Source organism: Pleurodeles waltl, chromosome 3_2 (genome assembly GCF_031143425.1).
Source record: "Pleurodeles waltl isolate 20211129_DDA chromosome 3_2, aPleWal1.hap1.20221129, whole genome shotgun sequence".
NCBI lineage: Eukaryota > Metazoa > Chordata > Amphibia > Caudata > Salamandridae > Pleurodeles > Pleurodeles waltl.
In genome coordinates this window covers 211,507,545-211,522,905 of record NC_090441.1, presented here as the reverse complement: position 1 = coordinate 211,522,905, position 15,361 = coordinate 211,507,545, and the positions used below count along the sequence as shown (strand labels likewise).

The 15,361-nt window shown below is 47.4% G+C and overlaps 1 protein-coding gene across 4 annotated transcripts in view; it reads left to right on the top strand.

Annotated features, from left to right (window-relative positions):
- The window catches only part of OBSL1 (obscurin like cytoskeletal adaptor 1), a 368,734-nt gene that overhangs the window by 132,855 nt on the left and 220,518 nt on the right, over positions 1 to 15,361 (top strand). For all 4 annotated transcript variants that reach the window (XM_069227203.1, XM_069227206.1, XM_069227205.1 and 1 more), the window contains exons 5-10: positions 942 to 1,244; positions 5,028 to 5,309; positions 8,998 to 9,273; positions 10,911 to 11,186; positions 11,374 to 11,646; positions 13,419 to 13,691. In XM_069227203.1, the coding sequence (XP_069083304.1) occupies positions 942 to 1,244; positions 5,028 to 5,309; positions 8,998 to 9,273; positions 10,911 to 11,186; positions 11,374 to 11,646; positions 13,419 to 13,691 (1,683 nt within the window). The remainder of the gene's footprint in view (positions 1 to 941; positions 1,245 to 5,027; positions 5,310 to 8,997; positions 9,274 to 10,910; positions 11,187 to 11,373; positions 11,647 to 13,418; positions 13,692 to 15,361) is intronic.

Below are 15,361 nucleotides of genomic sequence, written 5' to 3'. Positions count from 1 at the left end.
TCAATACGCTAATGTACTGTTAGCTCATGCACAGGGCTCACTCAGCAGCAGTGAATACACTAATGTTCTTTTAGCTGGTGCACAGGGCTCACTCACCAGCAGTGAATACACTAATGTACTGTTAGCTCGTGCACAGGGCTCACTCAGCAGCAGTAAATACACTAATGTACTGTTAGCTTGTGCAAGGGCTCACTCCGAAGCTGTGGATACGCTAATGTAGTGTTAGCTCGTGCACAGGGCTCACTCAGCAGCAGTGGATACGCTAATGTAGTGTTAGCTCATTCACATGGCTCATTCATCAGCAGTGAATACACTAATATACTGTTAGCTCGAACACAAGGATCACTTAACTGTAGTCAATACGCTAATGTACTGTTAGCTCATGCACAGGGCTCACTCAGCAGCAGTGAATACACTAATGTTCTTTTAGCTGGTGCACAGGGCTCACTCACCAGCAGTGAATACGCTAATGTACTGTTAGCTCGTGCACAGGGATCACTTAACTGTAGTCAATACACTAATGTACTGTTACCTCATGCACCGGGCTCACTCACCAGCAGTGAATACGCTAATGTAATGTTAGCTCGTGCACAGGGCTCACTCAGCAGCAGTGAATACGCTAATGTAATGTTAGCTCGTGCACAGGGCTCACTCAGCAGCAGTGAATACGCTAATGTACTGTTAGCTCGTGCACAGGGCTCACTCAGCAGCAGTGAATACGCTAATGTACTGTTAGCTCGTGCACAGGGCTCACTCAGCAGCAGTGAATACGCTAATGTACTGTTAGCTCGTGCACAGGGCTCACTCAGCAGCAGTGAATACGCTAATGTACTGTTAGCTCGTGCACAGGGCTTATCTATGTGTTTTCTAAGGATGCTTGAGTGCACAACGTACTGTACCGTCCCTCCTAAGTATGTTTAACTCTGAGTATCTATTTTAAGGTGCCCATCACTCAGCCCCCAGCGCGCCAGTGGCCCCACAAATGAACAAGGAGAAGACCAATGCTGCCCTTCTGACCTGGGGGTCCGGGACCGACCCGCAACTCCTTCCCTGCACCTTCATCCTGGAGCGGCAGGAGCTGGGCAGTGAGTCGTGGGTGCAGTGCTTTAGCACAGACTCTGCCAGCTCAGTGGAAATCTTGGGGGACAGTGTACCTCGAGAAGCCAACTACCGCTTCCGCATCTGCGCCATCAACAAGTACGGCCGGAGTGCCCACGTGGAGTTCCCTGGGAGCATGCACCTTGGTGAGTGAAAGCGATTCCTCACACATTAGCACACCTGCCTGCAGCTCGGGCGGTGGAGCTCAGTTCATTCAATGTGCACCTTGGGGGAGTGACACTGACATGAAGGGGATGTACAAAGATTATCAGTCAGCACACATACACGCAGGGCCCTTTCACAGCCTGCATTTCGTACTTTTGTATCAGCATCACTGTACCTTCTGATGAACATCAGCCAGTAGGCCAGGTCCTTTCGTGTACTTTCCCCCAACAAGGAGGACTGAAATCCCTCCCAGCACTGAACTTTCAACATCCTCGTCAGACCCTAAAGTTAAAATCTCACTAGAACATTCTTAGCAATGGAGAAGTTACGATTCCAGGTAAGACCTCACCGTCCACCACTTCAAACCTCTCTTTTACAGCTTGTAAACAAATACACTAACCTCTCTTGGCTCTGCATCCATAGTTTATACCAAATTCATACCAACATCTGGCCCCAACCACCCCCACAACTAAACACTAAGCCCCTCTTCCAGAAACCTTCCAGCACCTCCTCCTCTCCGTCTGCCTTCCTACTAAAAGTCATTTTCAGTGCCACCCACCCCAGTCCAGATATCATGTCCAAACCACCTACATCAGCCAGCACGAGGCCAGGCCTACTCATAGATTGGCACGGCTATGGCAGAATCCACAAACACGCTGACCCCACAGTACCTTCCCATGGTTCCATCCAAATGTTATACTTTTTACTGTAACCTCAATCAAATAGCCCATGCTGGACTCGCCTCACGTCTTCCTACCCATTGTAACACCATGTCGCAGGCAGCCAACTGTTCTTGTACCAAGTAAGCCGAGGTCCTTGTCATGGGAAACACTGAGGCCATCCCCAAATCTTTGTATTGCCATTAAGAACATCAAACTCCTGCAACTGCACAAAAAAGCCATGAGCATGAAACCACATTTTGAGCTTGAATTTTAATTTGCCCTCCAAGCAACATAGTAGCCTCTTCCAGGTCTCCATCCTCCACAAAACTCTCCCGTTTCGGCAAACCAACCACTGTGTCAAGTCAACTGTATGGCTGTAGCATCACCTCCACTAGACTAACAAAGAAACTAATTACTGGATTGCAAAGGTAAGCAAACCAGGCTGCTGGAGTTTAGCCAAACTTTTACAAACATGAGCACATGAATCCCTTGCCTTTTAGGAGAAGCCATGATCAAAATTCTGCTTACCCAGTTTATCTGTACAGTGTACAGAGCGCACTGGCACAAAGGCCCAGAAACTATGTGGCAACTGACTCTTGGCTTTGTTTCATCCAAGGACATCAGATCTTCTCTCATCCATATGACCCATCTACGGTCATTCAAGAGGAGGAAATGTGAAGGCTGGTACCTGGGACCCAAGGCCCAGGATGGGCACCTTGAGAATTGAAGTCAATCCCTTCAATTCAGTAAAGTCATAAAGACCAAAGTCCTTCAGCTTGCTTGCTTCAACTGGCTCTCCTGATTGGGCTATAGCTCCCCTTGCATTGTTTAGTCCACTGGTGCGCTACTGTAAGCGACAGGTAACATTCAGTGGTTCATAAAATCTCTAAATGTATCAATATTCATAGAGCAAGGGAACATCTTTCCACCACGTTTACACAACAAATGTACTGCAGCTCTTCCAGACATTCGGGTAAATCCATCCTCCACCATCTCAACAAACAGTACACCACCAGAGGTCAACCACCACCTGCAGAAGAATCCCCCAACATCTCCAAACCTAACTCAGCACCACAATGTAACCAGCAACCGACCTAACTCACCACCACAATGTAACCACCAACTGACGTAACTCAGCACCACAATCTAACCACCAACCGACCGTGACATATCTGTCAACGAAAATTCAGAATGACAATCAAAGCCTCCTAGAAAACTTAAAAGAAGTTCTCCCAGCCTTCCAAGGCAACAGACAAGAAACTAGCCCACACTGTAACTGTGCACACTCCTCTCAGGTCCCCAAGACCTCTAACTGCTGCTGCATCCCCTGAGCCCAAGGAGAAGAACCACACCAAACATGCCGCAACCACCAGGACTAACAAAGATGAACACTCTCCCCTAGAACGTCACTTACAAGATGTCCCTACTCAAACAAGGCAATAACAACTGAGTGCTGTAACTTAAACCGCACTTCTGAATCTCTCTCTGGTCACCCCAGCTCCAATTACACTGAAGACAGAACTTAAAGACCCTCACAACTACCTTCAGTTGCTAAATGTCCTCCCACCATTCATACAATGTTCTGATTCCTACAATGCTCAGAAATGAAAGTCAGAAAAGCTCTTCTGCTTGACACGTCCCCGAATACTCTGCAGATCGGCCAACTTAAACGCCAGCGAGATAGCGACATGCTTCACGCCAATCACACGGATCTCTTACCCTCACCACGAACTGGTTAACCCAGGCTTATCAATCTCCCCTAAACACCCTCATTACAGAGGGGTTGCTCATCTTTACAGGTTTTGGATAGGTAAGATAGGTAGTGCAGTGACTGTATTCACGTCAAGTCTGTGTCCTGTACCATCCTCAGAACACCTCACAAATCAGTACTTCTCACGTTCTGTAACTGTCGAAAACCAGAAATTTGTTGACAAGTGTTTTGACTACAGCATGAACTAAATTGTTCCTTCTCAGAGGACATTTTCACACAACACGTACGGATTCCCAGGCACAATAAGGAGGCATCCTGGCCTTATTAGCTTGAAAAAAGGCTCAGTATAGTTGGCACAACTGACCAGAGCACTCCCTGATCCCTCCCTACCACCACAGAAGTGCTCATACCTAATAAACAAACCTACAAAGACCAGATATCTATGAAATGCAGATATAGAAACTCAAGGTAATCTCTCCAGAAACAAACTCAACATCCACACAGCAGCACTCCAGATGCAGCAGATCTGTCCAACAAAAGAGGTACACGTCTGGAGCTTTGACATAGGCATGTCCAGCATTGAAATGTAGATGCTCCTATCGAGTACAATAGGAAAATAAATAAGTTACTACTCCATGGAACTTAACAATGAATGGAGGGGTGGCCAACTGGTAGAGAGAAGATGAAGGTAAACCCCACCCCCTGCTACACACCCAACCTAAAATGACAAATCTACACTTAAAAGTTCAGAATGAATTACCTCAGAACTGACAAAGCAATATGTTCAGTGCAGAATCAGGGAACCCAAAGGCAGTACACAGGAGACATTCTGGTGCTAAAGCATGGGTGATATCAAGGGCAAAATGAATCTGCGAGCCCCAGGAATGAGTGCCCACCTGTCTTAAACAAGTGAAATCTATAGGTGGGAGTTTTACCCATGAATGTGTTCAGTATGCATGCACATTAGCTTTATGAGTCATGCATGAATTATGCACACCCCTAGGTTACAACTTTTTCAAGTTTTAGCTAATATAAGGCAAGATATTGGTGGCGGATATCGGTGAATACGTGGACTCTTCCTGGGAGATACCTATATCTTAGATGATGTCTTGTAACCCTGCCTTAGATATACTAGGACTGAGTTACAATTTAACAAAATGACTCCTGGAATAGGGGGAAGTGAATTTGGCTGAATTTAGGAATTTAGAATTGGTTAAGGTTTTATAGAAGATGATTACTTACAGGCAATGTTTTATCAGTTGGGATTCGTGAGTCAATGTTTCTGCAGTCTGTCCTTTGTCATCGAAGCATCCACGCTCCAGCGCTGAGGTCTCACCATGTTGATCAGGACCTCTTGCGGTTGGCTGGTCTCACCTCTGCTTCTCTTCCAGTCCCATTGGCCCAGCTGCAGACCCCTCTGCATGACCTCCAGGTGAAGGAAGGCGAGGATGCAGAGTTTACGCTAGAGCTTTCCACCTCAGTCAATGGACGCTGGTTCCTCAATGGGATGCAGCTAGGTGAGGATGAGGAGGAGCAGGGTGGGCGGTGCTCCATCCGGCACCGGAGGACGCTTCATACGCTGCTGATCCGGAGAGTGCGGCGCGAGGAGAGTGGAGCTGAGATCACCTTTGTTGCCTACGGAGTCAAGGATTCTGCAGTTCTCCGTGTCCAAGGTAAGGCGCGCGTGATGGGTGGGCAGATACCACATGGTAGACACTAGAGGGGCCTCACATGGGGTGGCTGTGTTCTTGCCATGTCAATATGTATTCTTTCTGCTTTCCTCTTCACTACCATTTTTGTTTCATGATTTATCAGGCGCCTAAGATGTATTTGAAGTCCTTCATCCATGGTCCAGCCTGTTTGTTCTTCTGACGTTTCTTTGAAGTCACCGTCACTCATGATACATTTACTTCTCTACCAGATCTTGAAGGTGTTTCCAACAGGGTCATCCTGTTTCCTCACCTCCTCCGCATGGTTACCTTTGTTTTCTTTTGAGTACATGTCTCTCAGAACATTAATTTCTTTCTTTGCTGATGTGTCGGGCAAGTCACGTCAGGCATCGTTTGCATGAAGACATCATTTTGGGTTCACTTCTTGCAGCCACTCTAGACTTCCTTGCAGCTCCAGTGATGTTATAAGTCAGGCCACTTAATGGCAGCCTCAACCCACTCTGTCCTACTGTTGAAGAGGACTATCTGGGTCTGCGGCAGAGGCTGGACACCCACCTGATCTTGGCTTCCTATGTCCACGGTGAGCTGATGACTTAAACTATGACCCGTCTTTGGAAAACCTCTACTACCTTGTTTAAAAGTAACCCACCCCCCCAGCCCATGCACAGTACTGCAGGAGCACGAAAACCTTACTTCTCCCAGAGTAGGCGTAGTGAGAAGAATTATCTTTATTTTTCCTTCTGCATTCTGCAGCACACACAGAAAGAGGAAAACACCTCTCAGGACTGTTTTTGTGCAGGAAGGTGCACCTCCTGCACAAAAACAATCTGCAAGTAACGCAGGCACCCTTGGACTATGGTGCAAGGGAGTCTGCATTAGCACTAGGCAGCCAAGTGTGCACCGGCGCAGTGGGAAAGGACAGGAATGCGCCGAATGCCTTAAATACAACGCATTTCTGCCCTTTCAAATTGGCGTAGGGCAGCGCAGCAAAAAGACTTGCGGCGCTGCCCTGCGCTGATTCACGTGAATATGGCCCAGGGTCTCCAGGATGGAGTATGTCTGGATGCGGATGACACATTTGTACAGGTTGAAGAAAGGTTCTACGTGTAACCCCTTTGCTGGCCTTTGTAATAATACCATAATTATGCACAGGCTGGTCCCCATTCTACAGCACACATTCTTCTCATGCCCCCAAAATCTTCAGTTAACCCCAGGAAAAGAAAAAACGACCCAGTGGAGCCGAAGGAATGATTTAGGCAGCACTTACAAAGGGACAGTTCCAAAGAGGGATAAATATATATATTTGGGTGTGAACACTGTATTATGGCCCATCTACCTGACCGCAGCATTAGTAACAAATGCCATTTCCAAAGAAACCCATGCTGCTATCAAGTCAAAATCCATAGGTGATTCATAGCATTTAAGCAAATATGTTAGATTGTTAATCTCAAATGTTTGCTTCTTATTTACAATATTCCAAACTCCAGTTGCGAGACTCCCTATTTGATAATTGCAATGTTAGTAGCATTTATTTTGTATATCAAGTACTTTCTGAATTCTTCCATCATCTGCTCACAGTGGTCTCCAGCTGTGCCCAGTGAGCCCAGTGAGCCTATGGCCACAGAGGCCTCCTGGACTAGTATTGTTCTTTCAGGATTCAATACATGCATGGATGGTATGACCAATTCTTGGAATATTCTGTCTCCTGGTGACTTTTACTAGAAATATCAACAAGGAAGAGCCGGCAGCCTTGCAGTATATGCCTTTCGGTTGCAACTAAAGGGTCGGTTTGATCAGTGACACAAAGACACACTTCTGGTGCTTGCTGTCAAGAACTCCACAGGTTATATTTCACTTTACAGCCCAGTCAGCAGCACAGGAGTGACCAGGAGGCTTAGTACAAAGCATATGCCATTTATGTCACCTACAATGTGTTGATAATGTGCTTACAGGATTTGGGTAGACACTGAGATATCAGTACAATACGATGCTGGATTTGAATACAGCTGTGCTGAAGAAAACTTATTTTAAAACAATTCTAAGTATGTTCATTTAAATCACTATATGTATTTTGCATTATTCCGAACAAGGCAGTAATTTAGGAATGTGCATGTGTATTTCTCTATCAGCAAAGTCCAGTGATGCTGCCCTTGCATAAGATTTCAGGGGGTGGTTTACACTCATGATCTAGAGACTGGAGATTCAAAGATGTCTACCACTGGCCACTGTCACACACTGGGAGTGGTCCATCCACTGAGGAGATGAACAGCGGAGGATGGGAAGATGTCCCCAGCGAAGCCTCTGACCAACATCCACTGCAAACACACGAAACACTCACCATGTGTCCATTGCATCAATTCCCTTCTTCTTTTATCTCAGCGATGAAACACGTGTCCATGCCTGTAAACCTTCCCCTTTCCCGTCCATTCCCAATCTGCCAAGACGTTTATGCCTGTAATTTCCAAGTGTGACCCTCTAAGGATGTTCATAGTAGGAATGACGTGGAGACGTGTTTGTGAATGCTCACAACTGTGCACCCCTGAATCTCCCAGTCCCCACACTTGGAGCAGAGTCACTCTCAAGTAATATGACATGTAGTGAAGTCACTGTACTCCTACATCAAGCCATTTACACCTGTAAGTTCATTTTAAGTGAGAAGTAATAAGTAAGAACTTCTAAAGGCTGTCCACTGGGTCCTCACCATCCCCTAAGGCCCTCGTCACTAGCAAGCTGGATTACAGGAACACCCTTTACGCTGCTATCAGCAAATTAATCACCAGGCCACTGCAAACCATTTAGAATTCAGTAACCAGGATAAAATGCAACCTCCCACACATATCACAACACACCTCTGAGACCCCCACAACAACTGAATATCATCCCACCAACCCACCAGACACTTCAATTTGCGCACGTCCCACGACACCCCGAGCTGGTGGTTGGGCCTCCTCCTACATTGCTGGTAAAGCCTGGAATGAGCTGCCATTACACATCAGTCCCCGCTTCAATTCTGCAATCCTGCAAGAACCCGAAGACATGTCTCTTTGAGCAGACTGTTGCTCACACCCTAGGCCAGGCCAGATTTCCTCTGTTGACAGCATCAGGATAGACTCCCAGGTGCACTTTACAAATACACATAACATAACAAGTGTGCAAATGGCTTTCTGAATAAGGCAGTAGTATGATGAAATGAAGGCATCCAACTCTGCGTTGACTTCCTTACATAGTTTTTGGCTTCCTTAGTCCCACCGCTCCAAAGACACTGGAGGTTACCAGCCTAGTTGCAGAATAATTTAAAGATATGGCTCATGGAGTTATTCACTTGTGGGGCAAATTTTAAATCATTGATAGACACAGGGGCTGTGTGCACCCCAGACACAAGACCCTGGTCCTACACTGACATTACCTTTCATCTATGACCTTTGTTCAGTTGGGGTACTGCATTGGAGGCACGACTTGACGTGGTCTTCTGTCCCTTTACACAAACCCATCCCACGTTACTATGATTATGGATATGTCTCGGCTGTGTTCTAGAGTGTTCATAAGAGCTAATTGTGTTGCTGCTTCTGTTGATAATGTATATAACAGAATTGTGCAGGACTGTGTTGAACAGAGAGTGTACTAGGAAGAAGAAGCCAATAGCTAGATGTGTCAGCCTGTTGGCCAGTCTGATGGTCTTCCTCATGCTTAGCTCCTCAGGTGTCCATCATGCGGACTGCAGAGGACCACCGTACAAAGACCCTTATGTCAGGCCAGCCTGTGGTGCTGGAGTGTGAGGTCTCCAGTCCTGACGCCATCGTCCGCTGGTTCAAGGATGGGCAGGAACTGGTATCAAGAGACCCCATCTCCATGCAGTCAGACGGGAGGACGAGAAAGCTGGTTATTTCATCCACCTGTGCTTCGGACTCTGGGACATACACCTGCGATGCTGTTGATGACAAACTGAACTTCACGGTTAATGTGTCAGGTAATAGTGCGTTTGGTGGCAGGGTGGATGAGAGTGGAGTGAGGACATGCACTGGATGTAGATATAGTGAGCTCAGAGGGAGGTCTGATATCAAGCTTGTCAACATGGAAGAGGCCAGGTCTTCTTCTCACCAGCCTTGTCCACAGAGTTCCTCCGCATGATCTTTGGTCTCAAATTGACACTCTACAATCAATCTGTGCAGCACAGAAATATATGCATCGCCATCTTCCTCACCACCTTGTTTCTGCTTAAAATTCTTTTTGCCGCAACACCATTCAGCTCTGCTGCTTATCAAAACCCAATTTGAGTTTCTTTACTGCTTCAGAAAATTCATCAAGGTCTTCATTCTCATTCTGTGGCAAGCCAGGTAAGTGTTTGTAAACAGACCTTCCTTCAAATCCCAATGAGTGTAATGGTTCTCTCAGAACTAAACCTGGGGGCTCCAATGGCGCCTAAATAAGTCTCAAAAGCATCAAACCACCCCCCCCACCTAACTGGTCGCTCACCTGGTGTTTCCAAAAATGAAGCAGGAGGGGCTACTGATTGCATTGTAGTAAACAAAAAAAAACAAAATTACTTAAAACTTGTATAATGAAACCTCACGTAACTGTACGCACCCAAGATTCAGCACCCGCAGAAAACAACAAGCACTTGCAATGTAATAGCATGAAGCTGCATAGAAGATAGACTGGATGTCTTTAGCAGAAAAAGACAAAACATGTATTATGACCACGAGCAACCCGTTGGCATGTAGGTGTGCATATCACCGATAGTATACGCACTTTGTAAAGCCAAAAAGCATGCTTGGTGTGCGTATCGCTGTAGTAAACTCCAGCAGTGTTGAAAATAATGTGCGGCAGAAACATGAGCAGAAACAGTATTGCTCACAGGATTTATAGCGCTTAGCTCTCGAAATGGCTGTATGAATCACAACACAATATATTACCATACATTTTTAAGTTACCTTGTCCCTGGCCAAAGTTATGTCCGCATGCACTGCCTGACGCAGTAAAACAGTTAACTCTTAACCCGATATCCAAAGCACTTGAACAGCGTGGGGTGCGGACTCGTACTGCGTGAACAATACACATCTCCTCTCAAAGCTGCAGAAGATATAAAATTTCTCCACATGATGGCATCCAGGCCAGCCAACACGTTTCGTCCTAACACAGACTTCATCAGGGTTAAGTAAAGATTACATTTTTCCTTAGATTTCCTTAAAATCATGTTGCTTAAGAATAGTAAACTAGTTGAATAAGTGTCACTCCCAAGTGGGTCATGCAAAATCTGGTGACATATACTCCACAGTACCAGCACAAAAACTTTGTGTTAGGATGAAACGCGTTGGCTGGGATGAATTGCGATGTTTGAAGAATAGTAGTAAAACCAGTTGGATACCGCACTCTGGCTTCCGCCTCGTGATGAACTAAGAATTGATGTCTTTGTTGAATTGTGATGAACATTAGATTGATATGAAAGTGTAGTCAATTTATGAAAGTGTGGATATTTTTAAGTGTTCCCTTGAGCTTGTGTTCTTTGTTAATGTTAGTATGAATTAAAGGTCCTGCTGGTGGAATGCACCACCCAATAAGGTGACACATCATATCAGACCTTACAATGGTGCTTCTCCCTCTCAGCTCCTAAGGTGTCCTTCGCACGGATCCCAGAAGAAGAGTGCAAGAAGACTCTCGCCTCAGGTCAGCCTGTGGTCCTGGAATGTGAGGTCTCCAGCCCTGAAGCCCATGTCCGCTGGTTCAAGGACGGGCAGGAGCTGGTCGCTCAAGATCCCCTCTATATCCAGTCAGACGGTAGGATGAGAAAGCTGGTTATTTCTACCACCTGTCCTTCAGACTCTGGGACATACACCTGTGATGCCAGTGATGACCAGCTCTGCTTCAGAGTTGATGTGTCAGGTAAGCATGTGTTCGGTAAGCCACGCCAAGGGGTGAAGAAGTCGGGAAGGCGCATGTGGTGGTGGTATGAGTATGTGGACAATGAATGGGAAGAATAAAAACTAAGCGGATGAAGCATGAAACCACACGCAGGTATCTACATTTCAGGATGATCTCCTTGCTCAGCACTATCCCTCTGTGCTTCCAGAGCCCCCTGTGAAAATTGTGAATGCTAGTGATGATGCCTCACACACGTACCAGACCTCAGATCCGGTGGTGCTGAGCTGCCAGCTGTCTCGCGAGGGCGCCCCGGTGCGGTGGTACAAGGATGGCGTGGAGCTGGAGGAGAAGCAAAGTCTGAGGATGGAGGTGGATGGATGCCATCATAGGCTGGTCATCGCCTCTGCTCATCCACAGGACTCGGGCGAGTATATGTGCGACGCTGGAGATGATTCCATGTTCTTCGAGGTGAAAGTGACAGGTAAGTGACACCCTTAACAGGGCATCTTCCACGCCGGGAGTAGAATTGCAAATGGATGTGATTAAGAACTAGAACAGGGAATTGTTTGAGCACCACTTGGTGTTCATCCTGTTGGCCTTTCATGTGGCCCATAATAAGCCAGAGTGTTTCAAAGAGCTTACATACAGGTCTTATTTTTACCTGGCTTCTTACAGTCACATCCAAAGGGTAACGAGTCAAGAGGTAGGTTGCCCTGGGCATTCTGATCTGTTGTCAGCTGTGGGTTGTGTGCAGATCTCTACACTGGATGAACAACTCAGCGACCCAGTTCTGTTCTGCTGTCTTTTATGATGCTCATGTGTCATTTGCACGACCAAACTCTAAGCACCAGTAATTCAAAGAAGTGCAAAGTAAAACACAGGAGACATTCAAACTATAATGATTACTAAGTTGATGCAGTGAAGCACAGGAACAGATGTACTTAGGCTTTTTGCTGTTGCAAAGGGTCCGATTCGCAAAATCACTTTACAACCACAAAATGTCCTTTTGGCCTGTAACAAACACAAATTACCTGTTGCCGAATTACAAGTTGTGTTTGCGACTACAAACCAAATCGGTATTTGGAAGGTGTGTGTTTAGGGCACCCCTTCCAAGTACTGAATCGGAGTGGAGATGAATCAATGTTTTGTGACCGATATCCGGTTGCAAAACATTAATACATTTCAGACTACAAAAATGTAGTGTACCACCATCTACTCATCAAAAATGTTAGATAAACTTTTCTTTTCTTCTTTTAAAAGCTTCTCATTTTCGTTTAAGAAAAACAGGCTGCATTAACAAACGTTTGCTTTATTTAAAAGCTTTCACAGGCATATACTTCTTAAGAGATTGTATGATTGTTCAGTGTATGCGCTCCTCTATTTATTGAAACATTCACAGAGAAAAGACATAAAAGCTTCTGCAACTAGTACATATGTGCCAGTTAAAAGCTTATTTTTTAGACAGTAAGGGCCTCATTATGACCCTGGAGGCCTAATGACCATCAGGGTCGCGATGGCAGTCAGACCGCCGCCAATGCGGTGGGCCAAGCACTATATTACGACCTTGGCGGTAGCACCGCGGTCAGACTGCCAGCACTGCCAGATTACGAGTCCACGATGGTCTGGCGGTGCTGGTGGTCCAGCAGCGCTGCCCTGGGGATTACGACCCCCTTCTCCGCCAGCGGTTTCATGGTGGTAGCACTGCCATTTAAAGGCTGGCGGAGACAGGGTGCAGGGGGCCCGAGGGGGAGCCCTGCACTGCCCATGCACTGGGCATGGGCAGTTCAGGCCCTTCCCCCCGGCCAACCCCTGCTTTGCAGACAGTGAACATTGCGACGGGTGCTGGTGCACCCTACACACTACAGCATTGCCGTCAGCTCTATTACGAGCCAGAGTCAATGCTGTAGACTGTTTCCCACTGGGCCAGCGAGCGGAAACTGAGTTTCCACCCACTGAGCCAGCGGGAAACTTGTAATGGGCCCTTCGGGGAGGCTGCCACACTGACAGGAACCTACCATTCAGGAATTCGGCAGACGGGCTTTTCCATCTCCCAAAGTCATAATAAGCCCCTAAATATTTAAACCTGTGCTTTAATCAAAGAGGGATGCTGTGTAGAGAATTGGTTATCAAACAAGTTAGTGCTTTTTAAAGGACAGTAGGGCTCGGCTTGTGTTCGCCAGATGCCAAAAAAGTGAATATTACAGAATCTACTGGCTTCCTCGGCTCACCAGTTTTCCTTCTGTGTGTTTCCAGAGCCTCCTGTGAAAATTGTGAACACTAGTGATGATGCCTCACACACTTACTTGGCCTCAGAACGGATGGTCCTGAGCTGCCAACTGTCTCGCGAGAATGCCCCGGTGCGGTGGTACAAGGACGGGGTGGAACTAGAGGAGAGCGAGTTTCTGCACCTGGAGGTAGACGGAGTCCATCGCAGGCTGGTCATCCCCTCTGTCCGGCCACAGGACTCGGGCGAGTTCATGTGCGACGCTGGAGATGATTCAGTATTCTACGAGGTCAGAGTGAAAGGTTGGTAATTCTGATGAATCTGAAAGTCTAATAAGGCTAACAGCACAAGATGGAGGGTAGGGCTGGAGAGATAGGGCAAGCTTGCAGAAAAGGTCAGGATGATTGAGGTTACAGTTTTGTGGCCACAGAACCAGGAGGATAAGAGTGGAGGCAGCAGAACTGGAAGGGCAGGAGGGCAGTGGCACACACCTTTCTGCCACACTGCCCTAAGCCATTACGAAAGGGAGAAAGGCACCATACTTACAAGATGCAGTGCACTTCTGTTCTTATCCCTGCGCTTGTGATCAAACTGCTGCCTAGCGCCAGTGCGGACACCCTTGATCCATGGCGCAAGGGTGTCTGCGTTGTCAGCAGGGTTGTTTATGTGCAGGAAGGACACCTTCCTGCACAAAAAATATCCTGGGCGGCTTTCCCCTCTTTCTATGTGAGCTGCATTCTGCAGCACACATAGAACGAGGAAACAATGAGGAGAAATAAAGATTTTTTGCAATATTGCGCTTCTCTTCCGCCTCCCCTGAGAAGGACAATCTTGACATATTGCCATTTTGTAAATCTGGTAATGCATCAAAACCCATGGATGTTGTGTGTGAACATGCACCGCAACCCTCATGGTAACCTCCCTGATGCAGTGTACGGCACCGCAGCAAGTTGTGCTACATTGCCTTACACCATATCTACCAGACAATGGAAAGCCACCGAAAGTGACTGTGTGTGGCCTTGTAGATATGGGTCTGTACCACGCACTGCTGGTGCGTCACCAAAAGCGACGCACCGCCGGCGCAAGGGGATTGTATATTTGCCCCATAGAGTGGATCCAGGAGCAGACAGAGAGGGTAGGACAGGAGGCAGAAGGCACAGAGCAGAAGAAGCAGGGGCATTGGAGTAGGACAGAGGAGACAGGGCTGAGAGGGCAGAAGAGACAGAGCAGAAGATGCAGGGGCACTGGAGTAGGACAGAGGAGACAGGGCTGAGAGGGCAGAAGAGACAGAGCAGAAGATGCAGGGGCACTGGAGTAGGACAGAGTAGACTGGGCTGAGAGGGCAGAAGAGACAGAGCAGAAGATGCAGGGGCACTGGAGTAGGACAGAGGAGACAGGGCTGAGAGGGCAGAAGAGACAGAGCAGAAGATGCAGGGGCACTGGAGTAGGAGCGAGGAGACAGGGCTGAGAGGGCAGAAGAGACAGAGCAGAAGATGCAGGGGCACTGGAGTAGGACAGAGGAGACAGGGCTGAGAGGGCAGAAGAGACAGAGCAGAAGATGCAGGGGCACTGGAGTAGGACAGAGGAGACTGGGCTGAGAGGGCAGAAGAGACAGAGCAGAAGATGCAGGGGTGTTGGAGTAGGACAGAGAAGACAGGGCTGAGAGGGCAGAAGAGACAGAGCAGAAGATGCAGGGGCACTGGAGTAGGACAGAGGAGACAGGGCTGAGAGGGCAGAAGAGACAGAGCAGAAGATACAGGGGTGTTGGAATAGGACAGATGAGACAGGGCTGAGAGGGCAGAAGAGACTGAGCAGAAGATGGAGGAGCGTTGGAGTAGGACAGAGGAGACAGGACTGAGAAGGCAGAAGAGACAGAGCAGAAGATGGAGGAGCACTGGAGTAGGGCAGAGGAAACAGGGCTGACAGGGCAGAAGAGACAGGGCTGAGAAGGGAAAAGAGCCAGAGCAGAAGA